We start from the raw sequence: 22931 nt of genomic DNA on the forward strand, positions 1-22931 counted from the left end.
TCAAAAACAAAACCAAAGAAAAAAAACGCAAGATGGGGATTGGTTAGATCAGATCTCCTACACTGTCATAATTTTCTCACTGTTATCATTTGTGCAAAGGTAGTTTCAAACCTAACCATAAAAATGAACCACTTTTTGCCAGGCATGTGACACACGCCTGTAATCCCAGCACATCCAGCCTGCATGACAGCTAGACTCTGTCTCAAAATATATGTATCAATTGGGTTCAAATTCTCTCTCTCTCTCTCTCTCTCTCTCTCACACACACACACACACACCCCTCTGCTGTAAAGATTTTAAGCAATATGGAGCCCCTGATCCCAGCTGCCTTAATGGTTTAGTCTGCAACATGGTTGCAATCATCCTCAAGTCATCCTGAAATACTGGTGGTGAATTACAAAGATGCTGCAGCCACGACAGACACAGTCTTGGGAGCAACAGAAAATCTGGACTACTTCTCAAATTTTTGTTTGTATCCCCTCACATTATCACCAAGTTTTTCTGCCTTCCTCTATTTGTAGTTTCTTATTTTAGTTCACTTCATTTTCCTGGAACCATTTTTATATCACTTCTGTCTAATAAATCATCATTTTACTTAGAGCAATTTCTATTCTTGGAAAATCAGAGGGCCTTTCAGCTTCTGCTGTAAGGTGATTCTTAGTCTGGAGAACAAGATTATATCTGCTTCTGTGGGATTACAGCAAATTACTATGATTTCTACTTCTTCCTGTGATAATATATGTTATTACCTAAGTCTGCAACTTCTTTTGTTAAATATTTGTGACTCTCCAGGCAGCCTGAAGGTGAGGACAATAGATGTGTCTCCAGCCTAGCCTGGGAGCTGCCTTAAAGGAGCCGCACACTTAGTGATTGCAGAGATGCTAGTGGGAAGCAGCAAGTAGTCTAGCTGTTGCGTTTTATTAATTTGGTGTTTGGACCAGGAAAATTAAAATGCAGTCTTGTGTTCTGTGGATGAGACCTTACTGCCTCAGAATAGCTACTTCTGATAGAGCTGCGAACAATAAGTCACTTAAGTCATTTGTTGATGGTCATGAATCATGGCATCATGACAGGGACCACCACCAGCAAAACTAAAGCAAATTATTTTGTTTGTTCACATTAATCAGAACAAAGAGAAAGTAATTGGAGAGCCAGTATATAAAATGCATGTTTCAATATTACGAGACCCATAAAAGAATGCTAATAAGCCGGGCACAGTGGTTCATGCCTGTAATCTCAGCACTCTGGGAGGCCAAAGGCAGGCGGATCACAAGATCAGGAGCTCAAGACCAGCCTGAACAACATAATAAAACCCTGTCTCTACTAAAAATACAAAAATTAGCTGGACCTGGTGGCACACGCCTGTAATCCCAGCTACTCAGGAGGCTGAGGCAGGAGAATCACTGGAACCCGGGAGGCAGAGGTTGCAGTGAGCCGAGATCACGCCACTACACTTCAGCTTGGGCGACAGAGTGAGACTTCGTCAAAAAACAAAACCAAAAAAAAACAAAAGAATGGTAATGAATGTAGTAACTATCAAGAAAATAAAATATTTAAAACCCATAATGAAAATGTAGGCTGGAGGCCCAGCACAGTGGCTCACGCTTATAATCCCAGCACTTTGGGAGGCCGAGGCGGGTGGGTCATTTGAGCCCAAGAGTTTGAGACCAGCCTGGGCAACATAAGGAGATCCTGTCTCTACAAAAAAATTAAAAATTAGCAGGGTGTGGTGGTGCACACCTGTAGTCCCAGGTACTCAGGAGGCTGAAGTGGGAGGATCACTTGAACTCAGAAGGTTGAGGCTGCAGTGAGCTGTGATTGTGCCACTGCACTCCAGTCTGGGTAACAGAATGAGATGAAAGAAAGAGAGAAAGAGTGAGAGAGAGAAGGAAAGAAGGAGAGAGAAAGAGAAAATGTGAATGGGTGAATCTCATAAAAATAATGTTATGTGCAAAAAACCAGATACAAGAGTATATGTGAGAAAACATTTTAAATGGTTCATTTTTGAGGCATGATAAATCTAAGTACTGGCAGCCAGCCTGCAAATGTAACAAATTGCAGGGCTCATGCACCTAGAAGGTCACAATAAGGGAATAGAATGTAGAGGCGGGGTCAGCCCATAAAAGGGAAGAGAGTGGCGGGCGCCGCGGTGGCTCACGCCTGTAATCCCAGCACTTTGGGAGGCCGAGGCAGGTGGATCATGAAGTCAAGAGATTGAGACCATCCTGGCCAACATGGTGAAACCTTGTCTCTACTAAAAATACAAAAATTAGCTGAGCTTGGTGGCACGCGCCTGTAGTCACAGCTACCAGGGAGACTGAGGCAGGAGAATCGCTCGAACCAAGGAGGCAAAAGTTGCAGTGAGCCGAGATCACGCCACTGCACTCCAGCCTGGCTACAGAGCGAGACTCCATCTTAAAAAAAAAAAAAAAAAAAAAAGGGAAGGAAATTTTATTATTGGGAAATCGAAACTTAAACGTGTAAGGGGATGGGGTATAACCTTATAAAGGGGATAATGAAACCTAGTTGAAGTCCGGGAAGATTGTAACCCCATAGTACTTGACCAATTAGGAACCGGGGGAGGGACTTGCATGCTAGGAGATAAATTACCTGTTGTGACTGCTCTGAGTGTGCCTGCCTACCAAATAGCTGATCTTGCAAGATCTTTATTAAAAGTCTCACTTCCACTGTTCTTCGTGCCTCTAAATCCATTCTTCGGGTTTGGACAGGTGAGTGTGTTTCTCACATACATACAATTCATGATACAGACCAAACTAAACTACAGCATTAAGAATGCACCCTTAGCCGGGACGGGCGGATCACGAGGTCAGGAGATCGAGACCATCCTGGCTAACACTGTGAAACCCCGTCTCTACTAAAAAAATACAAAAAACTAGCCGGGCGAGGTGGCGGGCGCCTGTAGTCCCAGCTATTCAGGAGGCTGAGGCAGGAGAATGGCGTGAACCCGGGAGGCGGAGCTTGCAGTGAGCTGAGATCCGGCCACTGCACTCCAGCCTGGGCGACAGAGTGAGACTCCGTCTCAAAAAAAAAAAAAAAAAAGAATGCACCCTTAGGTGGTAAAATGAAAAGAAAAACAAGAAAGTGATTACCTAAGTATCAGGGTAGTAGTTACTTCTGGGTAGAAAGAAAAGGATAGTGATAAGAAGAAGAGGAAGGGTTCTGGGATACTGGAAATATTCCATTTCTTGGCCTGTATGGTAGTTAAATGGATGTTCACTTTGTGATAAATCATTCAACTGTATATTTATGTTTTGTTTACTTTTCTGCATGCTATATTGCACAAATAAGATTTGAAAAACAAATGTCCAAAGTAGTCAATGCAATGTTAAAGATAACAAGAAAAGACTATAATTATAAAGCTTTAGTAGCTTTATAATCGATCCTTATGGGTGAAGATAGGCAAAGGAATGAATGAAAAAAAAATTAAAAATCCAGAAAAGACCATGAATCTAAAATATCTTGATATATAGTAGAGGTGGCATATAATCTACTGGAGAACAAAGAGAAACACCCTAGGACAGAACCTTGAGAACGCCTATAAGAAGCGATCTTGTAAGCATTTCTCATAAACATCAAACTGGTTGAAATGGCCAATACAGCCCCGCCCTTCGTCGTTGGGTTGTTTCAGATGCGTTGGCGCTTCCCGGCCTCGAGGGGGCATCTGCAGAACGGCGGGCGCCGGGAAAGTACGCATGCGCACCGCTCCTACGGTTTGCGGTAGAATCTACGCTCTCGCGCCGGGTTACGCACACGGCATTTATAGCGCGCACAGCGCTCACGCACGCGCACTGGGGCGTCCACCGGGCATCGCGCTGTCCCGTTATTCCAGTTTCTTTGGGAGCAGCCGCGTTGACCCCACGGTCTAAGATGTCCAAGCTGCCCGCAGACAGCAGTGTCCCGCAGACAGGCGCGGCGAATGGTGACAGAGACGTCCCGCAGGCGGAGGTAGGCCGCGGGAGGCGGGAGCCGGCCCCGGCACAGCCTGAGGAGGCCGGGGAAGGCGCGATGGCGGCGGCCAGGGGAGGCCCGATGCCGGCGGCCAGGGAAGGTCGGATGGCGGCGGCCAGGGGAGCCCTGGCGGTGGCAGCCAGGGGAGCCCCGGTGGCAGCGGCGGCGGTGGCCAGGGCAGCCGCGGCGGGCAGGGAAAGCCCGGCGGCGGCGGCGGCCAGGGAAGCCCGGATGGCGGAGGTCGCCCGCTTGCTGGGGGAGCCAGTGGACGAAGAGGGTCCCGAGGGCAGGCCCAGGTCCAGGCACGGGAACGGAGGCCTGGCTGCGTTGCCCTATCTCCGTCTCCGCCACCCACTTAGCGTTTTAGGAATCAATTACCAGCAGTTTCTCCGCCACTATCTGGAAAATTACCCGATTGCTCCCGGCAGAATACAAGAGCTTGAAGAACGCCGCAGGCGATTCGTGGAAGCCTGCAGAGCAAGGGAAGCAGCGTTTGATGCCGAATATCAGCGAAATCCTCACAGGGTGGACCTCGATATTTTAACCTTTACGATAGCTCTGACTGCATCTGAAGTTATCAACCCTCTGATAGAAGAACTTGGTTGTGATAAGTTTATCAATAGAGAATAGTTATGTGGTGACACTACTTCAAGAGAACCTCTGCATTCCAGTTATACCAATCCTGCAACTTGATTTTCAGAAGTCAGGAGTATATCGCGATAAGACAGTGCACAGGTGGAGGGGAAAAAAAGGGGGAGGGGGAAGCTTATCTTGAAAAAGCATCACAGAAGAAGTAGAAAAAAATGTCCAAAGCATTATAACTGTAACATTCTTTGAGTTTGTGATTGATCTACATTTTTTCCCCCTGCATTATGGAAAATGTCTCTCAACATTGCTTTATTACAAAGTAAAGGATGGTTTTATAAAATTGAGACTTGATGAAAAATCAATACTAGAGCCATGAGGATGAAAGAAATTATCAGATAGTGCTGAACAGAGTAAGACGTTAACGCTGGTTATTGGGACTAGAAGGCTATGAAAAGAACTTGAAATTGTCGGAATATGTGCTCTCTTCATGTAATATTCAATAGAAGTTTCTAGTTTATGATTGATTTTGTGTTTTCTTAGACATTTCAAGTGACAAGCAAAGTAAATGTACATATTATGTGATAAATCATGTTTTCAAGAACATCAAATTTCTGGACTTTTTTCTTTCAATTTTTAATCTTTAAAGTTTTTTGGTATAAAAAAATGCATTCACAAGCTAAAAAATATATAAAATATACAGTGAAAAGCCTTCCATTCTTGTTTTCCTCCATCCAGTACCAACCATGACCTCTAATAGCCACAGTTTCCCTTCCGGCCTTCTAGTTTCCTTACGTGTACACAGGCACATATAAATCTGGGTTTACTTGTTTTATTTATTCACAGAAGTCAGCATATTATATTTACTGGTTTATACATTGCTTTCTCATTAAGAACATATGTTGACCCTTCCAAACCACTGTATTTCCTCATTATTTTTTAAAATGGCATTTTATTCCATTCTGAGGTTATGTCGAAATTAACCAGGAATATATTGACGGACATTTAGGTTGTTGCCCATCTATTTCTTTGGGCAGAATAAAAAATTGCTAGAGTAGTTCATCTTGTATATCATGTGGCACGTGCACAAATATAGTATTGCTTCAATTCAAAATTCACTTCATATTTGAACATCTCTGAAATGTGGCTGCATCTTATATTTGATGCGGTAATAGATCATTTTTTCCTTAGGTTTTCATGAAACTAATTTTTTTTTTTTTTTTTTTTGAAATGGAGTCTTGCTCTGTCGCCAGGCTATAGTGCAGTGGTGCAATCTCGGCTCACTGCAACCTCCGCTTCCCAGGTTCAAGTGATTCTCCTGCCTCAGCCTCCCAAGTAGCTGGGACTACAGGTGGCCACCACCACACCCAGCCAATTTTTGTATTTTTAGTAGAGACGGGCTTTCACCATGTTGGCCAAGATGGTCTTGATCTCTTGACCTCGTGATCCACCCGCCTCAGCCTTCCAAAGTGCTGGGATTCCAGGTGTGAGCCACCGCGCCCAGCCCTAATGATGTGTCTTATAATCAATAGCTATCTAGATTCCTTTTTACATGTAATATCTGTAGGCTGATTCCCCAGAAATGAGAATTCTGGGCCAAAGGTACTCCTTCGAGATTTTATGGATATTGCTATGCAACATTCTATGTGTGTCCTGCTTTGCACTCCCACCAGCAGTTAATGATCATGGATGTTACAGCCTAGCCAACACACTAAACCATCAATACCTGGCTTTTGCAAATCTGATAGTTGAAAAACTGGTATATCAGTTTTAATTTGCTTTTATTATGAGCAAACTTAAATACCTTTTTTTTTTTTTTGATATGGGAGTTTCGCTCTTGTTGTCCAGGCTGGAGTGCAATGGTGTGATCTCGGCTCACTGCAACCTCCATCTCCCAGGCTCAAGGGATTCTCCTGTCTCAGCCTCCCAAGAACTGGAATTACAAGCACGCACCAACACGCCTGGCTAATTTTTGTAGTTTTAGTAGAGATGGGGTTTCACCATGCTGGCCAGGCTGGTTTTGAACTCCTGACCTCAGGTGATCCACCCACCTCGGCCTCCCAAAGTGCTGGGATTATAGGGGTGAGCCACCACACCCAGCCAGTTAATTTTAAAAGTCATATAAATTCCCTTTTCCATAAACTCTCTGCTCATAGTCTTTTTTTTTTTTTTTTGAGGCAAAGTCTCACTCTCTCGCCCAGGCTGGAGTGCAGTGGTACCACCTTGGCTCACTGCAACCTCTGCCTCCCAGGTTCAAGCAATTCTTGTGCCTCAGCTTCCCAAATAGCTGGGATTACAGGCACATGCCACCTCACCTGGCTCATTTTCTATTTTTAGTTTTGGCTCCAACTCCTGACCTCAGATGATCCTCCCTCCTCCGCCTCCCAAAGTTCTGGGATTATAGGTGTGAGCCACCGCGCCTTGTTCATATTCTTATTTTTTGTTTTGTTTTGTTTTGTTTTGAGGCGGAGTCTCGCTCTGTCGCCCAGGCTGGAGTGCAGTGGCCGGATCTCAGCTCACTGCAAGCTCCGCCTCCCGGGTTCACGCCATTCTCCTGCCTCAGCCTCCGAGTAGCTGGGACTACAGGCGCCCACCACCTCGCCCGGCTAGTTTTTTGTATTTTTTAGTAGAGACGGGGTTTCACCATGTTAGCCAGGATGGTCTCGATCTGCTGACCTCATGATCCGCCCGTCTCGGCCTCCCAAAGTGCTAGGATTACAGGCTTGAGCCACCGCGCCCCGCCGTTCATATTCTTTATCCACTCCCCTCCCAGATAATTTTGTACTTTCTTCGTTGAATCCAGTAGCTATTTATGATACTCATGTTAGTGATATGAGGTATGATAACAGCTTGGGATATGAGTTACTAATATCTTTTCACAGTTTGATCATTAGGTTTTGGCTTTTTGGAAAGCCTTTGGCCATGGTAATTTTTGTTGCCTATCCTTTAAATTTGCAGGAGGCAGGAGGCAGGAGGCCGGGCACAGTGGCTCACACCGGTAATCCCAGCACTTTGGGAGGCTGAGGCAGGCAGACCACTTGAGCTCAGGAGTTCAAGACCAGCCTGGGCAACATAGTGAAACCCTGTCTCTATGAAAAATGTGAAAAATTAGCCTGGCGTAGTGGCACACGCCTCTAATCCCATCTACTCTGGGGGCTGAGGTGGAAGGATCACTTGAGCCCAGCAGGCTCCAACATGGGTGACAAAGTGAGATCCTGTCTCAAAAATAAATAAATAAATAAACCTGCAGTATTTTGAATCCTAAGGTACTCTTGGGTGTGTGTGTGTGGGGGGGTTCATTGTTCATATTTGAATCTTTGAATCATTTGAAATTTATTCTCAGGTACAATATAACGATCAATTTTTTTCAATATATTTTCCATTTTTACTGTGCATACACATATATGCAAAGTATTTTAAAAATGAGCTCTACAATATGTGGTTTTATCACTTGGTTTACAACTAAATACTCTGTGAACATTTTCTACAACAGTTAAAATAATTATATAGCTTGGAGGAAACATAATTTATTAAGCAATCTTGTTGGGGACATTGAGGTAAAAATTTTTTTCTAAAAAGACTTCATTCTTTTTACAATGCCTTTGAGGAAAAAAAAGGGGAGTCCTTGTCTTACGTATCTTTCTATAGATGATGGAAACTTGTCCTTCCATTTAGTCTTTTAACTTGCTTCTCTACACCCACCTAATCACCAATCAAATAACCCATTTTATGTTTTCCAACCTCTCTCTCCCACAGTCTCCCTGCACACATGCAGATGGATTTCCATTCCTTCAGCTGAGATTGCGCCACTGCACTCCAGCCTGGGTGACAGAGCAGGACTCCATCTCAAAAAAAGAAAAAAAAAAAGAGGCCGGGCACGGTGGCTCAAGCCTGTAATCCCAGCACTTTGGGAGGCCGAGACGGCGGATCACGAGGTCAGGAGATCGAGACCATGCTGGCTAAACGGTGAAACCCCGTCTCTACTAAAAATACAAAAACTAGCTGGGCGAGGTGGCAGGCGCCTGTAGTCTCAGCTACTCGGGAGGCTGAGGCAGGAGAATGGTGTAAACCCGGGAGGCGGAGCTTGCGGTGAGCTGAGATCCGGCCACTGCACTCCAGTCCGGGCGACAGAGCAAGACTCCGCCTCAAAAAAAAAAAAAAGAAAAAAGAAAAAAAAGAAACACTGGACTTGGGCACAATGGAGATATGGCTGACTTTTGTTGTTGTTGTTGTTGTTGTTGTCATTGTTGTTGAGACGGAGTTTCACTCCTGTTTCCCAGGCTGCAGTGCAGCGGTGCAGTGGCACAATCTCAGCTCACTGCAACCTCTGCCTCCCGGGTTCAAGCGATTCTCCTGCCTCAGCCTCCCGAGTAGCTGGGATTACCGGCATGCGCCACCATGCCTGGCTAATTTTGTATTTTTAGTAGAGACAGGGTTTCTCCATATTGGTCAGGCTGGTCTCGAGCTCCCGACCTCAGGTGATCCACCCGCCTTGGCCTCCCAAAGTGCCGGGATTACAGGCATGAGCCACCACACCCGGCCCATATGGCTGACTTTCTTTTGAAAAAAGTAGTTTTTTTTTTGGCCGGGCGCGGTGGCTCAAGCCTGTAATCCCAGCACTTTGGGAGGCCGAGACGGGCGGATCACGAGGTCAGGAGATCGAGACCATCCTGGCTAACACGGTGAAACCCCGTCTCTACTAAAAATACAAAAACTAGCGGGGCGAGGTGGTGGGCGCCTGTAGTCCCAGCTACTCCGGAGGCTGAGGCAGGAGAATGGCGTAAACCCGGGAGGCGGAGCTTGCAGTGAGCTGAGATCCGGCCACTGCACTCCAGTGCGGGTGACAGAGCGAGACTCCGCCTCAAAAAAAAAAAAAAAGAAAAGAAAAAAGTAGTATTTTGGGACAGGGCAGGGCAAAGAGGTAAGAAGTAGTTGGTACTATAAGGAAATGTTAGAGACCATTTTGGAAATGTATTTATTATTTTAAGGCAACTAACAAATGATCATCCTTCAGTTAGGACATTGTAGCAGCAGCTTTTACTGGTCATGAAATTTGCATGATATCTAAAATTGTATTTCTGGAAATAGGTCAATGTTGATTAACAGTAACTTTGTATAGAAAGGCAGATGCCAGCAAGCATTAAAGTGGTACATGCAGACAGTGGTAGTTCTGGAGTCCTGGAAGCCATGAGTTGCTCATCCATCACGAGGCCATCACAGCCAGGTAAAATGCCTGAGGAAAGCAGCAGAGCTGGCCCTGCCAACATTTACACAGGGAATGCTTCTTGGGCAGCCAGATGTCGTGGAGCACAGACCCACAGTTCTCTTTGCACACATCATGCTCACAGTTCCATCCATACAAGGACAGGGGGCAGGCACAAAAGGACCCCAGCATGCAGGTTCCCCTATTCAGGCAGCAGATTCTGCTTAGCTCCTTACTGTCCCATATCCCCATGGGCGGCACACGCTGGGAAGACCAAGGCCGACTTGCAGGCTCCTCCTGGGGCCAAATGCTGTCATTTCTGAAGGCCAGGTCTCCCCGAGATGGACGTGCAAGTTCCTGATGGCCCAACCTGGCAATTAATGCCAGTTCAAAGGCTACAAAATGCCCATGATCCAAATCACACTGGAAGAGAAGCAAGCCATCTTCCTGCAGTCCACAGCTCTGTCATTGTCCCCTTGAACATCCAGGCAGGCCAGAAGATGGGAGACAGCAGCAAGGATCCAATTTTTTTTAGATGACTTCCTGGTTGCCCTAATATCAGTTACTGAGTAGTCCACCTTTTCCCCTCTGATTGTTTTGTTTTTGTTTTTGTTTTTTTTTTTTTTCAGATGTAGTCTTGCTCTGTCAACCAGGCTGGAGTACAATGGCGGGATCTCAGCTCACTGCAGCCTCCACCTCCTGGGTTCAAGTGATTCTCCTACCTCAGCCTCCCGAGTAGCTGGGATTACTGGCACACACCACCACAGCCAGCTAACTTTTGGATTTTTAGTAGAGAGGGTTTTACTATGTTGGCCAGGTTGGTCTCAAACTCCTGACCTCAGGCGATCCACCTGCCCCAGCCTCCCAAAGTGCTGGGCACCATGCCCAGCCCCACTAATTGTTTTAAGATGCCTTTTCATACAAAAACTGTGTTTTAGATTTTCTAACTAGTTTTAAATCGGGTAATGCTAAAGCCTTTTATTACACTTCTTTTTCAGAGTGCTTCTGGGTGTTTTATTCATTATGTAACTACATCAACCTCAAGGTCAGCTCACCTCATTTCTTTCTTTTTTTTTTTTTTTTTTGAGACAGAGTCTTGCTCTGTCACCAGGCTGGAGTGCAGTGGTGCGATCTCGGCTCACTGCAACCTCCACCTCCCAGGTATCAAGTGATTCTCCTGCCTTGGCCTTCCAAGTAGTAGGGACTATAGGCATGCACCACCATGCCCAGGTAATTTTTGTATTTTTAGTAGAAATGGGGTTTTGCCATGTTGGCTAGGCTGGTTTCAAACTCCTGACCTCAACTGATCTGCCACTCTTGGCTTCCCAAATTGCTGGGATTACAGGTGAGCCACCACACCCAGCCATTCTACATCCTTACAAGTGGTGACATCTTATAGAGGTTAAACATCCAAAGTTTTGGGATTTGTGAGGGGCAGCACATAAGAATCTAGAGTTCTTGGACCAACACACATCCTTAGAATAGCTAAATACGCCGGGCGCGGTGGCTCAAGCCTGTAATCCCAGCACTTTGGGAGGCTGAGACGGGCGGATCATGAGGTCAGGAGGTCGAGACCACCCCGGCTAACACGGTGAAACCCCATCTCCACTAAAAAAATACAAAAAACCTAGCCGGGCGAGGTGACAGGCACCTGTAGTCCCAGCTACTCAGGAGGCTGAGGCAGGAAAACGACGTAAACCCAGGAGGCGGAGCTTGCAGTGAGCTGAGATCCGGCCACTGCAGTCCAGCCTGGGCGACAGAGCGAGACTCCGTCTCAAAAAAAAAAAGAATAGCTAAATACACATTCCAACTGAATTTGAATTAAATACACATTGAAACTGAATTGTTTCTTTATGCAAACCTAAACATATGACCTCATATCTGAGATCCAGACTCAACTGCTTCTGGAGAAATGGCCACCTGCAGATGCTGAATGTGGGAAGACCTTCCAATAAATGGGCATTGGACACCAGCTCTGAAGTGAATACAACTAGGATGGTGGGTAAGGTTCTGTTTTCTTCAGGGATTGGACAGAACACACAAAAAAGGAAAGAAGGAGGTGGTTCTCTGTCAGCTAACTACAATGACTAGATACTCCAACCTCCTCCTGTCACCAAGATCTACCCATACATATTGTTTTCTGCAAGGAAAGCAAAAAAATACCTCCATTTCTCATGCAATGGATGGGTCACGGGTTTGCTCCAAAAGGAGCAAACACCAGATGAAAATCATTGATCCTCAAAGTAAAAATAGCCTTTGTGCCATAATAAGAAAGATACAGTGTTTGGTCTTTCTCTCTGGTTCCTGGCACAGAACTCCTAAAACCCTTAGAATCAACTGAGTGATCGTGTGTTAGAAGCATCTTTTGCTCTAATGAGGTGACGCTTGGTGGCCCTTAGATAGCTTCACAGTGGAGGCTAGTCACTAGAAAGACCAAGGCTTCACTGGAAGCTTGGAACTCTCAGCCCGATCCCCAACCTCCTGGTAAGGGGAGAGGAGCAAGGGGCTAGAGATTGAGTCAATTACCATTGGTAAGTGATTTATCAATGATGCCTATGTAAGTAAACCTCCATAAAGTCCCTAAAGAGCAGGATTTTGAGAGTTTCCAGATTGAACACATCAAGATGCTGGGAGAACCCTACCAAGAGAGGGCATGGAAGCTCTATGTGCCCCCCACACCCACACTTTACCCTGTACATCTCTTCTATGTGGCTCTCTCTGAGTTGTATCCTTTATAATAAACTAGTACTGGCCGGGCGCAGTGGCTCACACCTGTAATCCCAGCACTTTGGGAAGCCAAGAAGGGTGGATCACTTGAGGACAGGAGTTCAAGACCAGCCTAGCCAGCATAGCAAAACCCCATCTCTACTAAAAAATACACAAATTAGCCTGGCATGGTGGTAAGACACCTGTAATCCCAGCTACTCAGGTGACTGAGGCATAAGAATCACTTGAACGCAGGAGGTGGAGGTTGCATTGAGCCAAGATGGAACCACTGCACTCAAGCCTGGGTGGACAGAGTGAGACTCTGTCTCGAAATAAATAAGCTAGTACTAGTAAATACAGCACTTCGCTAAGTTGTGTAAGTTCTAGCAAATTATCAAACCTGAGGTGCAGGGTCATGGGAACTCCTGAATTTGTACTTGGCTGGGTAGAAGTGTGGGTAGCCTACATACTCCATTTGTGACTGGCATCTGAAGTGGGCATAGTCTTATGGGACCTGTGGGGTCTGCACTAACTGCAGATAGTTGGTATCAGAATGGAACTGTGGGACACTCAGTTTGTTTTGGAGAATCGTTATGGAAAATCCCACACATATTTGGTGTCAGAAGTGTTGTCAGGAGGAAATCTCTCTCAGCCTTCAAATAAAGAATGCTATCTCTTTAAAATTTTTTTTTCTTCATTTGGTTGTTTGTTTGTTTGTTTGTTTGAGACAGTATGTCACCTCTGTCACCCAGGCTGGAATGCAGTGGTATAATCATGGCTCACTGCAGCCTCAACCTCCCAGGCTCAGGTGATTCTCCCACCTCAGCCTCCTGAGTAGCAGGGACTACAGGCACCTACAACCATGCCTGGCTAATTTTTGTATTTTTTGTAGAGATGGGTTTTCACCATGTTGCCCAGGCTAATCTTGAACTCTTGGCCTCAAGCAATCCACCCGTCTCAGCTTCCCAAAGTGCTAGGATTACAGACCGAGCCACCACGCCTGGCTTAAAATGGTAAATTTTTATAATTCCCTGCCCTGTGGAACTCAGGTTCCATTCAAATAGAGGAAATAGGCATAATTATTTTGTATTATAAATATAGAATATATTTTATATGTTATTGTATATAATACATGTTATTTATGTCATATATTATTACAAGTTATATGTATTCCAGGCAAACTAAACAGTCACTGTTTAAGGCAGGAGTTTTCTGAGGTATTTGAGAAGTAGTGAGGAAGTCACCTTGGCTTGGAGCAAAGCAAGCAAGGGGAAAGGAAAGGGGATGAAGTCAGAGAAGTAGCAAGTTGGCCTGAGCTCGTATTGGAATGGTGCCTTATAGACCATTGTTGGGATTTTGGCTTTTATTCTGAGCGAAATGAAGTTATTCTGAAGGAGGTTTTGAGTCGAAGAGTGAGCTGTCTGACTTGCATTTTAAAATAATCATTGTGGGCTGGGTGCAGTGATTCACGCCTGTAATCCCAGCACTTTGAGAGGCTGAGGTGGGTGGATTACTTGAGGTCAGGAGTTCGAGACCAGCCTGGTCAACATGGCGAAATGCCGTCTCTACTAAAAGTACAAAAATTAGCCGGCATGGTGGTGGGCACCTGTAATCCCAGCTACTCAGGAGGCTGAGGCAGGAGAATCACTTGAACCCGGGAGGCAGAGGTTGCAGTGAGCCGAGATCACACCACTGCACTCCAGCCTGGGCAATAGAGCGAGACTCCATCTCAGAAAAATAATAATAACCATTCTGGATATTTTATTAAAAATAGATTGTAGGGGGCAAAGTAGAAGCAGAGAGACCAGTAGGAGGCTATTGTAATAATCTGGGGAAGAGATGGTGGTGGTTCAGCAGGATGGGTGCAGAGGAAGTGTAAAGAGTAAACAACAGATTCTCATTATGTTGCGAAAGCTGACCCAACAAAATTTGCTGACAGATTGAATGTCGTATTTGAGAATGTTGCCAGGCGTGGTGGCTCACGCTTGTAATCCTAGCACTTTGGGAGGCCAAGGCAGGTGGATCATGAGGACAGGAATTCGAGACCAGCCTGGCCAACACGGTGAAACCCCATCTCTACTAAAGATACAAAAAATTAGCCGGGCGTGGTGGTGTGTGCCTGTTGTCCAAGCCACTTGGGAGGCTGAGGCAGGGGAATCACTTGAACCCAGGAGGCAGAGGTTGCAGTGAGCTGAGATGGTGCCATTGCACTCCAGCCTGGGTGACAGGGTGAGACTCTGCACATGCACAAAAAAAAAAGAGAGAGAGAGAGAACAAATAACTCCAAGATTTTTTCATTTGGAACAACTAGAAGGATTGAGTTGCCTTCAGTTGAGATGGAGAGGCTGTGGTTGGAATTTATTTGGGACTAATTATCAAAAATTGTGTTTTGGTGGCCAGGCGTGGTGGCTCACGCCTGTAATCCCAGCACTTTATTTTGGTTTTTGGTTTTTGGTTTTGTTTTGTTTTGTTTTGAGATGGAGTTTCGCTCTGTCGCCAGGCTGGACTGCAGTGGCACGATCTCAGCTCAATGCAGTCTCCACCTCCTGGGTTCAAGCGATTTTTGTGCCTTAGCCTCCCAAGTAGCTGGAACTACAGGCATGCACCACCACACCCAGCTAATTGTGTATTTTTAGTAGAGATGGGGTTTCATCATGTTGGCCAGGATGGTCTCAATCTCCTGACCTCATGATCCACCCTCCTCTGCCTCCCAAAGTGCTGAGATCACAGGCATGACCACCGCGCCCGGCCTCCAGCACTTTGGGAGGCCGAGGCAGGGCAGATCACTTGAGGCCAGGAGTTTTGAGACCAGCCTGGCCAACATGGCGAAATCCTGTCTCTACTAAAAATACAAAAATTAGCTGGGCGCGGTGGTGGGCACCTGTAATCCCAGCTACTCAGGAGGCTGAGGCAGGAGAATCGCTTGAGCCCAGGAAGTGTAAGCTGCAGTGACCCGGGAGGTGGAGGCTGCAGTGAGACCAGATCATGCCACTGCACTCCAACCTGGGTAACAGAGTGAGACTCTGTCTCAAAAAAATAAAAAATAAAAATAAAATAAGGTAGTTGGAGAATCAGCATTAAAACTTAGTTTAAGAATTTTTACTTGATTTTTCTGTTTTTCCAGAGAGTTTCTCTGGCCTCTTTTCTTTGACTTGCAGGTAATGAGCAGTGTATTATTATAACCATTCAAATTGGAAGCTATGCTGAATTCTGGAGACTTTACGGCTAGCTCATAATTACAAATTCCTTCCAGTGATCAAGCTATCTGCCTAATTTAAAGTTACCTTCCAAAGAAGTCCTTTCTTTTGTCTTCTGTGGAATATCACAAATGTGCCTTTTGAAGCATATATGTCACATGTAGGAGAACTCACTCCATCTCTCCAAGAGAACTGTAGAAACAAAGCAAGGTACGCATAAGTCAGAATGATTTCCAACCCAGTCAGCTCCCAGACATGACCTGTGATAGGTCAGAATTTTTAGATGGATCCTCCTGAAGTTCAGTTGCCAGCAACTCTCATATTTGGATTCCAGTTAAATTCAAAGAATTTTTTTTTTTCAAGTCAGGGTCACGCACTGTCACACAGGGCTGGAGTGCAGTGATGCAATCATAGCTCACTGCACAGTTGACCTCCCAAGCTCAAGTCATCTTCCCACCTCAGCCTCCTGAATAGCTGTGACTACAGGTGCACATGCCACCATGCCTGCCTAATATTTTTTTGTAGGGACAGGGGTCTCACTATGTTGCCCAGGCTGGTCTCAAACTCATGGGCTCAAGCGATCCTCCCACCTTTGCCTCACAACGTGCTGGGATTACAGGCATGAGCCACTACACCCAGCCATAGCTGACTGATTTTAAATGGAACACAGACTTTCATATTTTGGGTTATCATCAGGATCAGAGCTAGCCACACAGAAAGACTAACCATATCATTAAGAGAGTTGGGACTTGGAGCCATGTGATATCAGGTAGGAGGCTGGAGACTGACTTCAACAAAATGGGCAATGGTTTAATCAAGCATGCCTATGTAGTAAAACCCCAATAAAAATTCTCGATACCGCCGGGCGCGGTGGCTCAAGCCTGTAATCCCAGCACTTTGGGAGGCCGAGACGGGCGGATCACGAGGTCAGGAGATCGAGACCATCCTGGCTAACACGGTGAAACCCGTCTCTACTAAAAATTACAAAAAAAAAACTAGCCGGGTGAGGCGGCGGGCACCTGTAGTCCCAGCTACTCGGGAGGCTGAGGCAGGAGAATGGCGTAAACCCGGGAGGCGGAGCTTGCAGTGAGATGAGATCCAGCCACTGCACTCCAGCCCGGGCGAAAGAGCGTGACTCCGTCTCAAAAAAAAAAGAAAAAAAAAAATTATCGATACCAAAGCCTGGGTAGGAGTCCTATGTTAGCACTACCCCCGCACTTATTGCCGCATGTGGACGACAAAGGGTAACACATCCCTAGGAACACAGGAACTTCACATTTGGAACCCTCCCCATCCCAGATTGTGCCTTATACATCTCTGCTAATCTGTGTCCTTTGCCTGTAATACACATGACTGAGTATAACATTTTAGTGAGCTCTGGGAATTATCAAGCCTAAAGGTGGTTTTGGGAAACCCCCAAACTTGCAGTGTCAAAATATTACTTACAGGCCAGGCTGCGTGGCTTAGGCCTGTAATCCCAGCACTTTGGGAGGCCAAGGCAGGATGATCACTTGAGACCAGAAGTTCGAGACCAGCCTGGGCAACACAGTGAGATCCAATTTCTACAAAAAATAAAAAATTAGCTGGGTGTGGTGGTGCACACCTGCAGTCCCAGCTACTCCAGAGGCTGAGGCAGGAGGATGGCTTGAGGCTGGGAGGTCAAAGCAGCAGTAACCGAGATCGCATCACTGCACTCCAGCCTAGGTGACAGGGCGAGACCCAGTCTGGAAAAAAAAATAAAGACAGGAGCTGGAAAATGACCTTATAAGGAACTTTACATTAATATTGAAGTGGTTGTAATTTAAAATACCGCACAGTCCGCAGGTCTTCAGGCACTCAGAGGACCAGAGGCGGCTACAGACGTAATGGCTACTGAGGACCACTAGGGAACGCTCGAGGAGTGTGCACCGTGTTTACGCATGCGCACACTGTCTCACGCGCAGCGATTATGCGCACACCGAGACTTGCGCATGCGCACATCCTGCATACAGCAGCGCAGTACCGTTATTTCCGTCTCCGTAGAAACGCTCGGACTATGGCGGAGTCAACTGGACTGTTGGAGATGTCTGAGCTCCCCGGAGACAGCAGTGTCCCACAGGTGGGCACAGCGAGTGGCGTCAGCGACGTACTGCAGGGGGCAGTCGGCGGCGGGGTTCGGGTGCAGGAGTCCCGGGAAGGCCCAGTGGCCGAAGCTGCGCGGTCCATGGCGCGGGTGCCGAGCCCTGTGCCCGGCCCCATCCCCAGCAGCGTCCCGGGCCTGGCGTCCGCGCCAGACCCCCATCAGCAGCTCGCTTTCTTAGAAATTAACCAGCAGCTCTTGTTCCGCGAGTATCTGGATAGTAGCTCCTTGATTCCGGTCAGATTACTACGGGATTTCGAGGAACGCCGCAGGCTGTTCGTGGAAGGCTGCAAGGCGAGGGAAGCAGCCTTTGACGCGGATCCACCGCAGATGGACTTCGCTGCTGTCGCGTTTATTGTAGCGCTGACTGCCTCCGAGGCCCTCAGTCCTCTGGCCGACTGAGTCGGCTGTGATGATGGGACTGGTGGCAAGGAATAGCCAAGTGAGCCTATTCGGATCAAAAGAACAGGCAGGCTGTGCCAGTTTAGTTAACTCTGTCGTTAGAGGGAATGCAAACTGGAAGGGAATACGGCAATGTGCAATTGAAGGAGGAAGCACAGTGCGAAATGGAAACAGACAAGACTGTTGAATCTTGTTTTCTTTCTTCTTTGTTAGTATTATTTAAATAGAGAAGGGAGTCTCGCATCCCTAGGCTGGTCCCGAACGCTTGGACCCGAGCGATCCTCCCGCTTCGGCCTTCCAAAGTGCTGGGATTACTTTAGAGGCTTGAGCCACCGCGCCCGGCCGAATCTTGTGTTCAAACAGGTCCCAAGATACTTCTGACTTAGCACTTTGTTAGCAATGCATTTTCCTGCATTTGTGGAGAATTCTTCAAGACTTTCACCATTGTTTTGCAAAGATCTGAGAAAAAAAAAATGCCAATCATAGAACCCATAGAAATGAACCAAAGTGATGAAAGGAAACAAAGAAATAGAGTTGTCAGAATCCAGGTGTACCTGAGTTACTAGGACTGGAAGGCTATTGAGAGGACTTTGAAATTTCACAATTTGTGGTCATGTCAACAAATCCTAGTGTAAGATTCATATTTGTGTTTTCTGAGGTACTTTAGATGAACGGTAAATATTCAGTAGAAAAACCCACGTATTTATTATATGATCCATGTTTTCAAGTCTATGTGAAATTGAGTAGGTGTGGAATAAACTTGTTTTTTGTTAATTTTAAGCTTTTTATTCTAGAATATGTATTCTATTCACAAGACTCAACAACAACAAAAAAAGTTTCAGCCGGGCGCAGTGGCTCACGCCTGTAATCCCAGCACTTTGGGAGGCCAAGGCTGGTGAATCACCTGAGGTCAGGAATTCAAGACCAGCCTGGCCAATATGGTGAAACCCATCTCTACTAAAAATAAAAAATTAGCCAGGCGTGGTGTCACACGCCTGTAGTCCCAGCTACTTGGGAGGCTGAGACGGGAGAATCGCTTGAACCTGGGAGGCAGAGGTTGCAGTGAGCCGAGATCACGCCACTGCACTCCAGCCTAGTCAACAGAGTGGGACTCCGTCTCAAAAAAAAAAGAAAAAAAGTATCAAAAGATGCTGTGAGAAATCTCTCTTGTTGCTGTCCTCTGTCAAACTCAGAACTATTCCATGCAGGTGTCATTGCTTGTGGCTTGGGGTTTCATTGTTGTTGTTTTCTTGGTTTTGCTTGTTTTTTGCTTTTTCACTGTATGCCTTTCAAGTTTTCTAATGCATATGCAAATAAACATCAATCTAAATATTGTGCATTTTCCCTTTTAAAATCAAGGCAGTTCATTTGCATCACGTGGTATAAATTTTTAAAAATATAAAATCAAGGTAGCATATAATATACCTCTATCAGCATCTTGAGTTTTTTCAGTTATATATGGAGAGATTTACATATCAGGGTTTTTTTTTTTTTCTTCTTTTTTTTATATATAGAAATAGAGATGGGGCCTCATTATGTTGTCTAGGCTTGTCTCCAACTCCCAGCTTCAGCTCTTCCTCCTGCCTCAGCTTCCCAAAGTGCTAAGTGCTGGGCATGAGCTACTCCACTGGGCTTTTTTTTTTTTTTTTACAGCTACAATGTAAGGCCGTGTCTTAGTATAATGAACTAGGCATCTTTTAGACATCTGGGTTGTTTGCAGAATGTTTTAACATTTTTATGCATTTATACATGTTTACTCATTTTCCATAGTACAGTTTTTTTTTGTTTGTTTTTCCCGAGATGGAGTCTCACTCTGTCATCCAGGCTGGAGTGCAGTGGTGCAATATCGGCTTACTGCAATCTCTGCCTCCCGGGTCCAAGTGATTCTCCTGCCTCAGCCTCTGGAGTACCTGGGACTACAGGCACATGCCACCACACCCGGCTAACTTTTTGTATTTTTAATAAAGACAGGGTTTCACCGTGTTAGCCAGGCTGGTCTCGAACTCCTGACCTCATGATCTGCCCACCTCAGCCTCCCAAAATGCTAAGATTACAGGCATGAGCCAATGCACCCGGCCCCACTTTGGTATTTTTAATGTGTCACCAGAATGCTGTCCTTGGGGCTTGACCAGTTTACCTTCCATTCAGCCAGGGCTAGTTGTGCCTCTTTCTCCACAGCCTGGCCAATCTGACAGTTTTGGAAGCATCTCTTTTTATAAGAGACAGGGTTTCACCATGTTGGTCAGGCTGGTCTCGAACTCCTGACCTCATGATCCACTCACCTCGGCCTCCCAAAGTGCTGGGATTACAGGTGTGAGCCACCGCGCCTGGCTGCTTAATGTATTTTGAAGCTGTTAATAGGTACATACAGTTTAGAATTGTATCGTCCTCCTGCCCAATTAAACCTTTTATTATTCTGCAGTTACTACTTTATGTCTACGATGCAATTCTGACACTAACTACCCGGAGTTAACATCAGTCTCCGCAGGTTTAAGGACTCAGTCTTCCACAAGGCTGTCCTCACTCCAGACACCAGCCACAAGCTCTGGGATTCCCAGGCCTCCTTACTCCTGACCAACTGTATACAAATTGAGAGGGTTCCCACTCCTCCTCAGGGTCAATAATTCACTAGAGTGACTCACAGAACTGGGGAAAGTGCTATGATTTTATAGTTTTACTATAGCAAAAAAAAAAAAAAAAAAGATAAAAAATCAGGATTAGCCAAGAAACAAAGACACACACGGCGAGAGGTCTGGGAGGCTCCCAATGCAGTGTCCATGTCCTCTCCCTGTGGAGGCAGAACACACCAGTTTTCTGGCACATGGATTTGTGGTGATATGCAGAGTATTCCTAGCTGGGAAAACTACCTGGGCCACCGTGCACAAAGTATTTTATTGGGGTTTTATTTTTTTCTGAGACAGAGTCTTGCTGTCACCCAGGCTGGAGTGCAATGGCGTGATCTCAGCTCATTTCAACCTCCGCCTCCCAGGTTCAAGCGATTCTCCTGCCTCACCCTCCCGAGTAGCTGGGATTACAGGCATCCACCACCACGCCCAGCTAATTTTTTTTTTTTTTTTTTTGAGACAGAGTCTCGCTCTGTCGCCCAGGCTGGAGTGCAGTGGCACAATCTCCGCTCACTGCAAGCTCCGCCTCCCAGGTTCAAGCCATTCTCCTGCCTCAGCCTCCTGAGTAGATGGGACCACAGGCACCCACCACCACACCCAGCTAATTTTTTGTATTTTCAGTAGAGACGAGGTTTCACCATGTTAGCCAGGATAGTCTTGATCTCCTGACCTCATGATCCACCCACCTCGGCCTCCCAAAGTGCTGGGATTACAGGCTTGAGCCACCGCGCCCAGCCCAGAAGGCTTTCTTTCAATCATTTGCTCACTAACAAGGTGGAGCTTGCTAATCACCCCAACCACCTACCTCTGTGAGGGGCATTTTTTCCCGTCCTACCCACTGCAGGGTACTGCCCCCTGGGGTTCCCAGCATCCACGTGGTCTCCACTCTAGCATCTCATCCTGCTTGGGCCTTGGGTTCTGTCTTTTCCGTTCACATTTTGAGTCATGCAGGTTCTCGTCATCAAAATTAGCAGATCTCCTCACAGCAAGTACCAACTCCAACACCAAACACTTCTGGATTTATATTTCTGTAAGATTTCTGGACTCCAGGAGTTCCCTTACCTTCCCACCAGCTCAATTTTGCATTAAAAATACTTTTGGCCGGGCGCGGTGGCTCAAGCCTGTAATCCCAGCATTTTGGGAGGCCGAGACAGGCGGATCACGAGGTCAGGAGCTCGAGACCATCCTGGTTAACACGGTGAAACCCCGTCTCTACTAAAAAATACAAAAAACTAGCCGGGCGTGGTGGCGGGCGCCTGTAGCCCCAGCTACTTGGGAGGCTGAGTGAGGCAGGAGAATGGCGTAAACCCGGGAGGCAGAGCTTGCAGTGAGCTGAGATCCGGCCACTGCACTCCAGCCTGGGCAACAGAGCGAGACTCCGTCTCAAAAAAAAAAAAAAAACTTTTAAAATATTTTAGGCCAGGCGCGGTGGCTCATGCCTGTAATCCCAGCACTTTGGGAGGCCAAGATGGGTGGATCACGAGGTCAGGAGTTGGAGACCAGCCTGGCCAACATGGTGAAACCCTGTCTCTACTAAAGATACAAAAAATTAGCCCAGTGTGGTGGTGCACACCTATAATCCAGGCTACTCAGGAGGCTGCAGCAGGAGAATCACTTGAACCCAGGAGGTGGAGGTTGCATTGAGCTGAGATCATGCCATTGCACTCCAGCCTGGGTGACAGGGCGAGACTCTGTCTCAAAAAAATAAAAAATAAAAATATTTTATCAGGTATGTTAGGCGTTCTGAACCAGGATGGTGTCACCAAGTTCATAAAAGTGTGATTAAAGCAAATCCCTGGCCGGGCGTGGTGGCTCACGTCTGTAATCCCAGCACTTCGGAAGGCCAAGGCAGGTGAATTGCTTGAGCCCAGGAGTTCAAGACCAGCTTGGGCAACAGGAGGAGACCCCCGTCTCTACTAAAAATACAAAAATCAGGCCGGGCGCGGTGGCTCAAGCCTGTAATCCCAGCACTTTGGGAGGCCGAGACGGGCGGATCACGAGGTCAGGAGATCGAGACCATCCTGGCTAACACGGTGAAACCCCGTCTCTACTAAAAAATACAAAAAAAACTAGCCGGGCGAGGTGGCGGGCGCCTGTAGTCCCAGCTACTCCGGAGGCTGAGGCAG

At 46.5% G+C, this 22931-nt stretch overlaps 2 protein-coding genes and 1 pseudogene across 2 annotated transcripts; 2 read left to right on the forward strand and 1 right to left on the reverse strand.

Moving 5' to 3' along the window:
* The first annotated feature begins 3747 nt into the window (after window positions 1-3747).
* Window positions 3748-5265, forward strand: EID2 (EP300 interacting inhibitor of differentiation 2). The gene has a single exon (XM_023229406.1). The coding sequence runs from the start codon at window positions 3889-3891 to the stop codon at window positions 4597-4599; it is 711 nt and encodes a 236-aa protein (XP_023085174.1). The 5' UTR covers window positions 3748-3888; the 3' UTR covers window positions 4600-5265.
* Window positions 5266-9556: 4291 nt separating this feature from the next.
* On the reverse strand, window positions 9557-11149 carry LOC111553999 (annotated as a pseudogene).
* A 6487-nt stretch (window positions 11150-17636) lies between these two features.
* Window positions 17637-18961, forward strand: EID2B (EP300 interacting inhibitor of differentiation 2B). Its single transcript, XM_023229333.1, has one exon. It carries the CDS (start codon window positions 17696-17698, stop codon window positions 18179-18181), a length of 486 nt encoding a protein of 161 aa, XP_023085101.1. The 5' UTR covers window positions 17637-17695; the 3' UTR covers window positions 18182-18961.
* Window positions 18962-22931: the final 3970 nt, after the last annotated feature.

Source organism: Piliocolobus tephrosceles, chromosome 21, assembly GCF_002776525.5.
Source record: "Piliocolobus tephrosceles isolate RC106 chromosome 21, ASM277652v3, whole genome shotgun sequence".
In the NCBI taxonomy this organism is placed as follows: Eukaryota; Metazoa; Chordata; class Mammalia; order Primates; family Cercopithecidae; genus Piliocolobus; species Piliocolobus tephrosceles.

What these genes read in the sequence shown, in the direction of transcription:
- EID2 (XM_023229406.1), top strand. Translation starts at nt 3,889, where the DNA reads ATGTCCAAGCTGCCCGCAGACAGCAGTGTCCCGCAGACAGGCGCGGCG.
- EID2B (XM_023229333.1), top strand. Translation starts at nt 17,696, where the DNA reads ATGGCGGAGTCAACTGGACTGTTGGAGATGTCTGAGCTCCCCGGAGAC.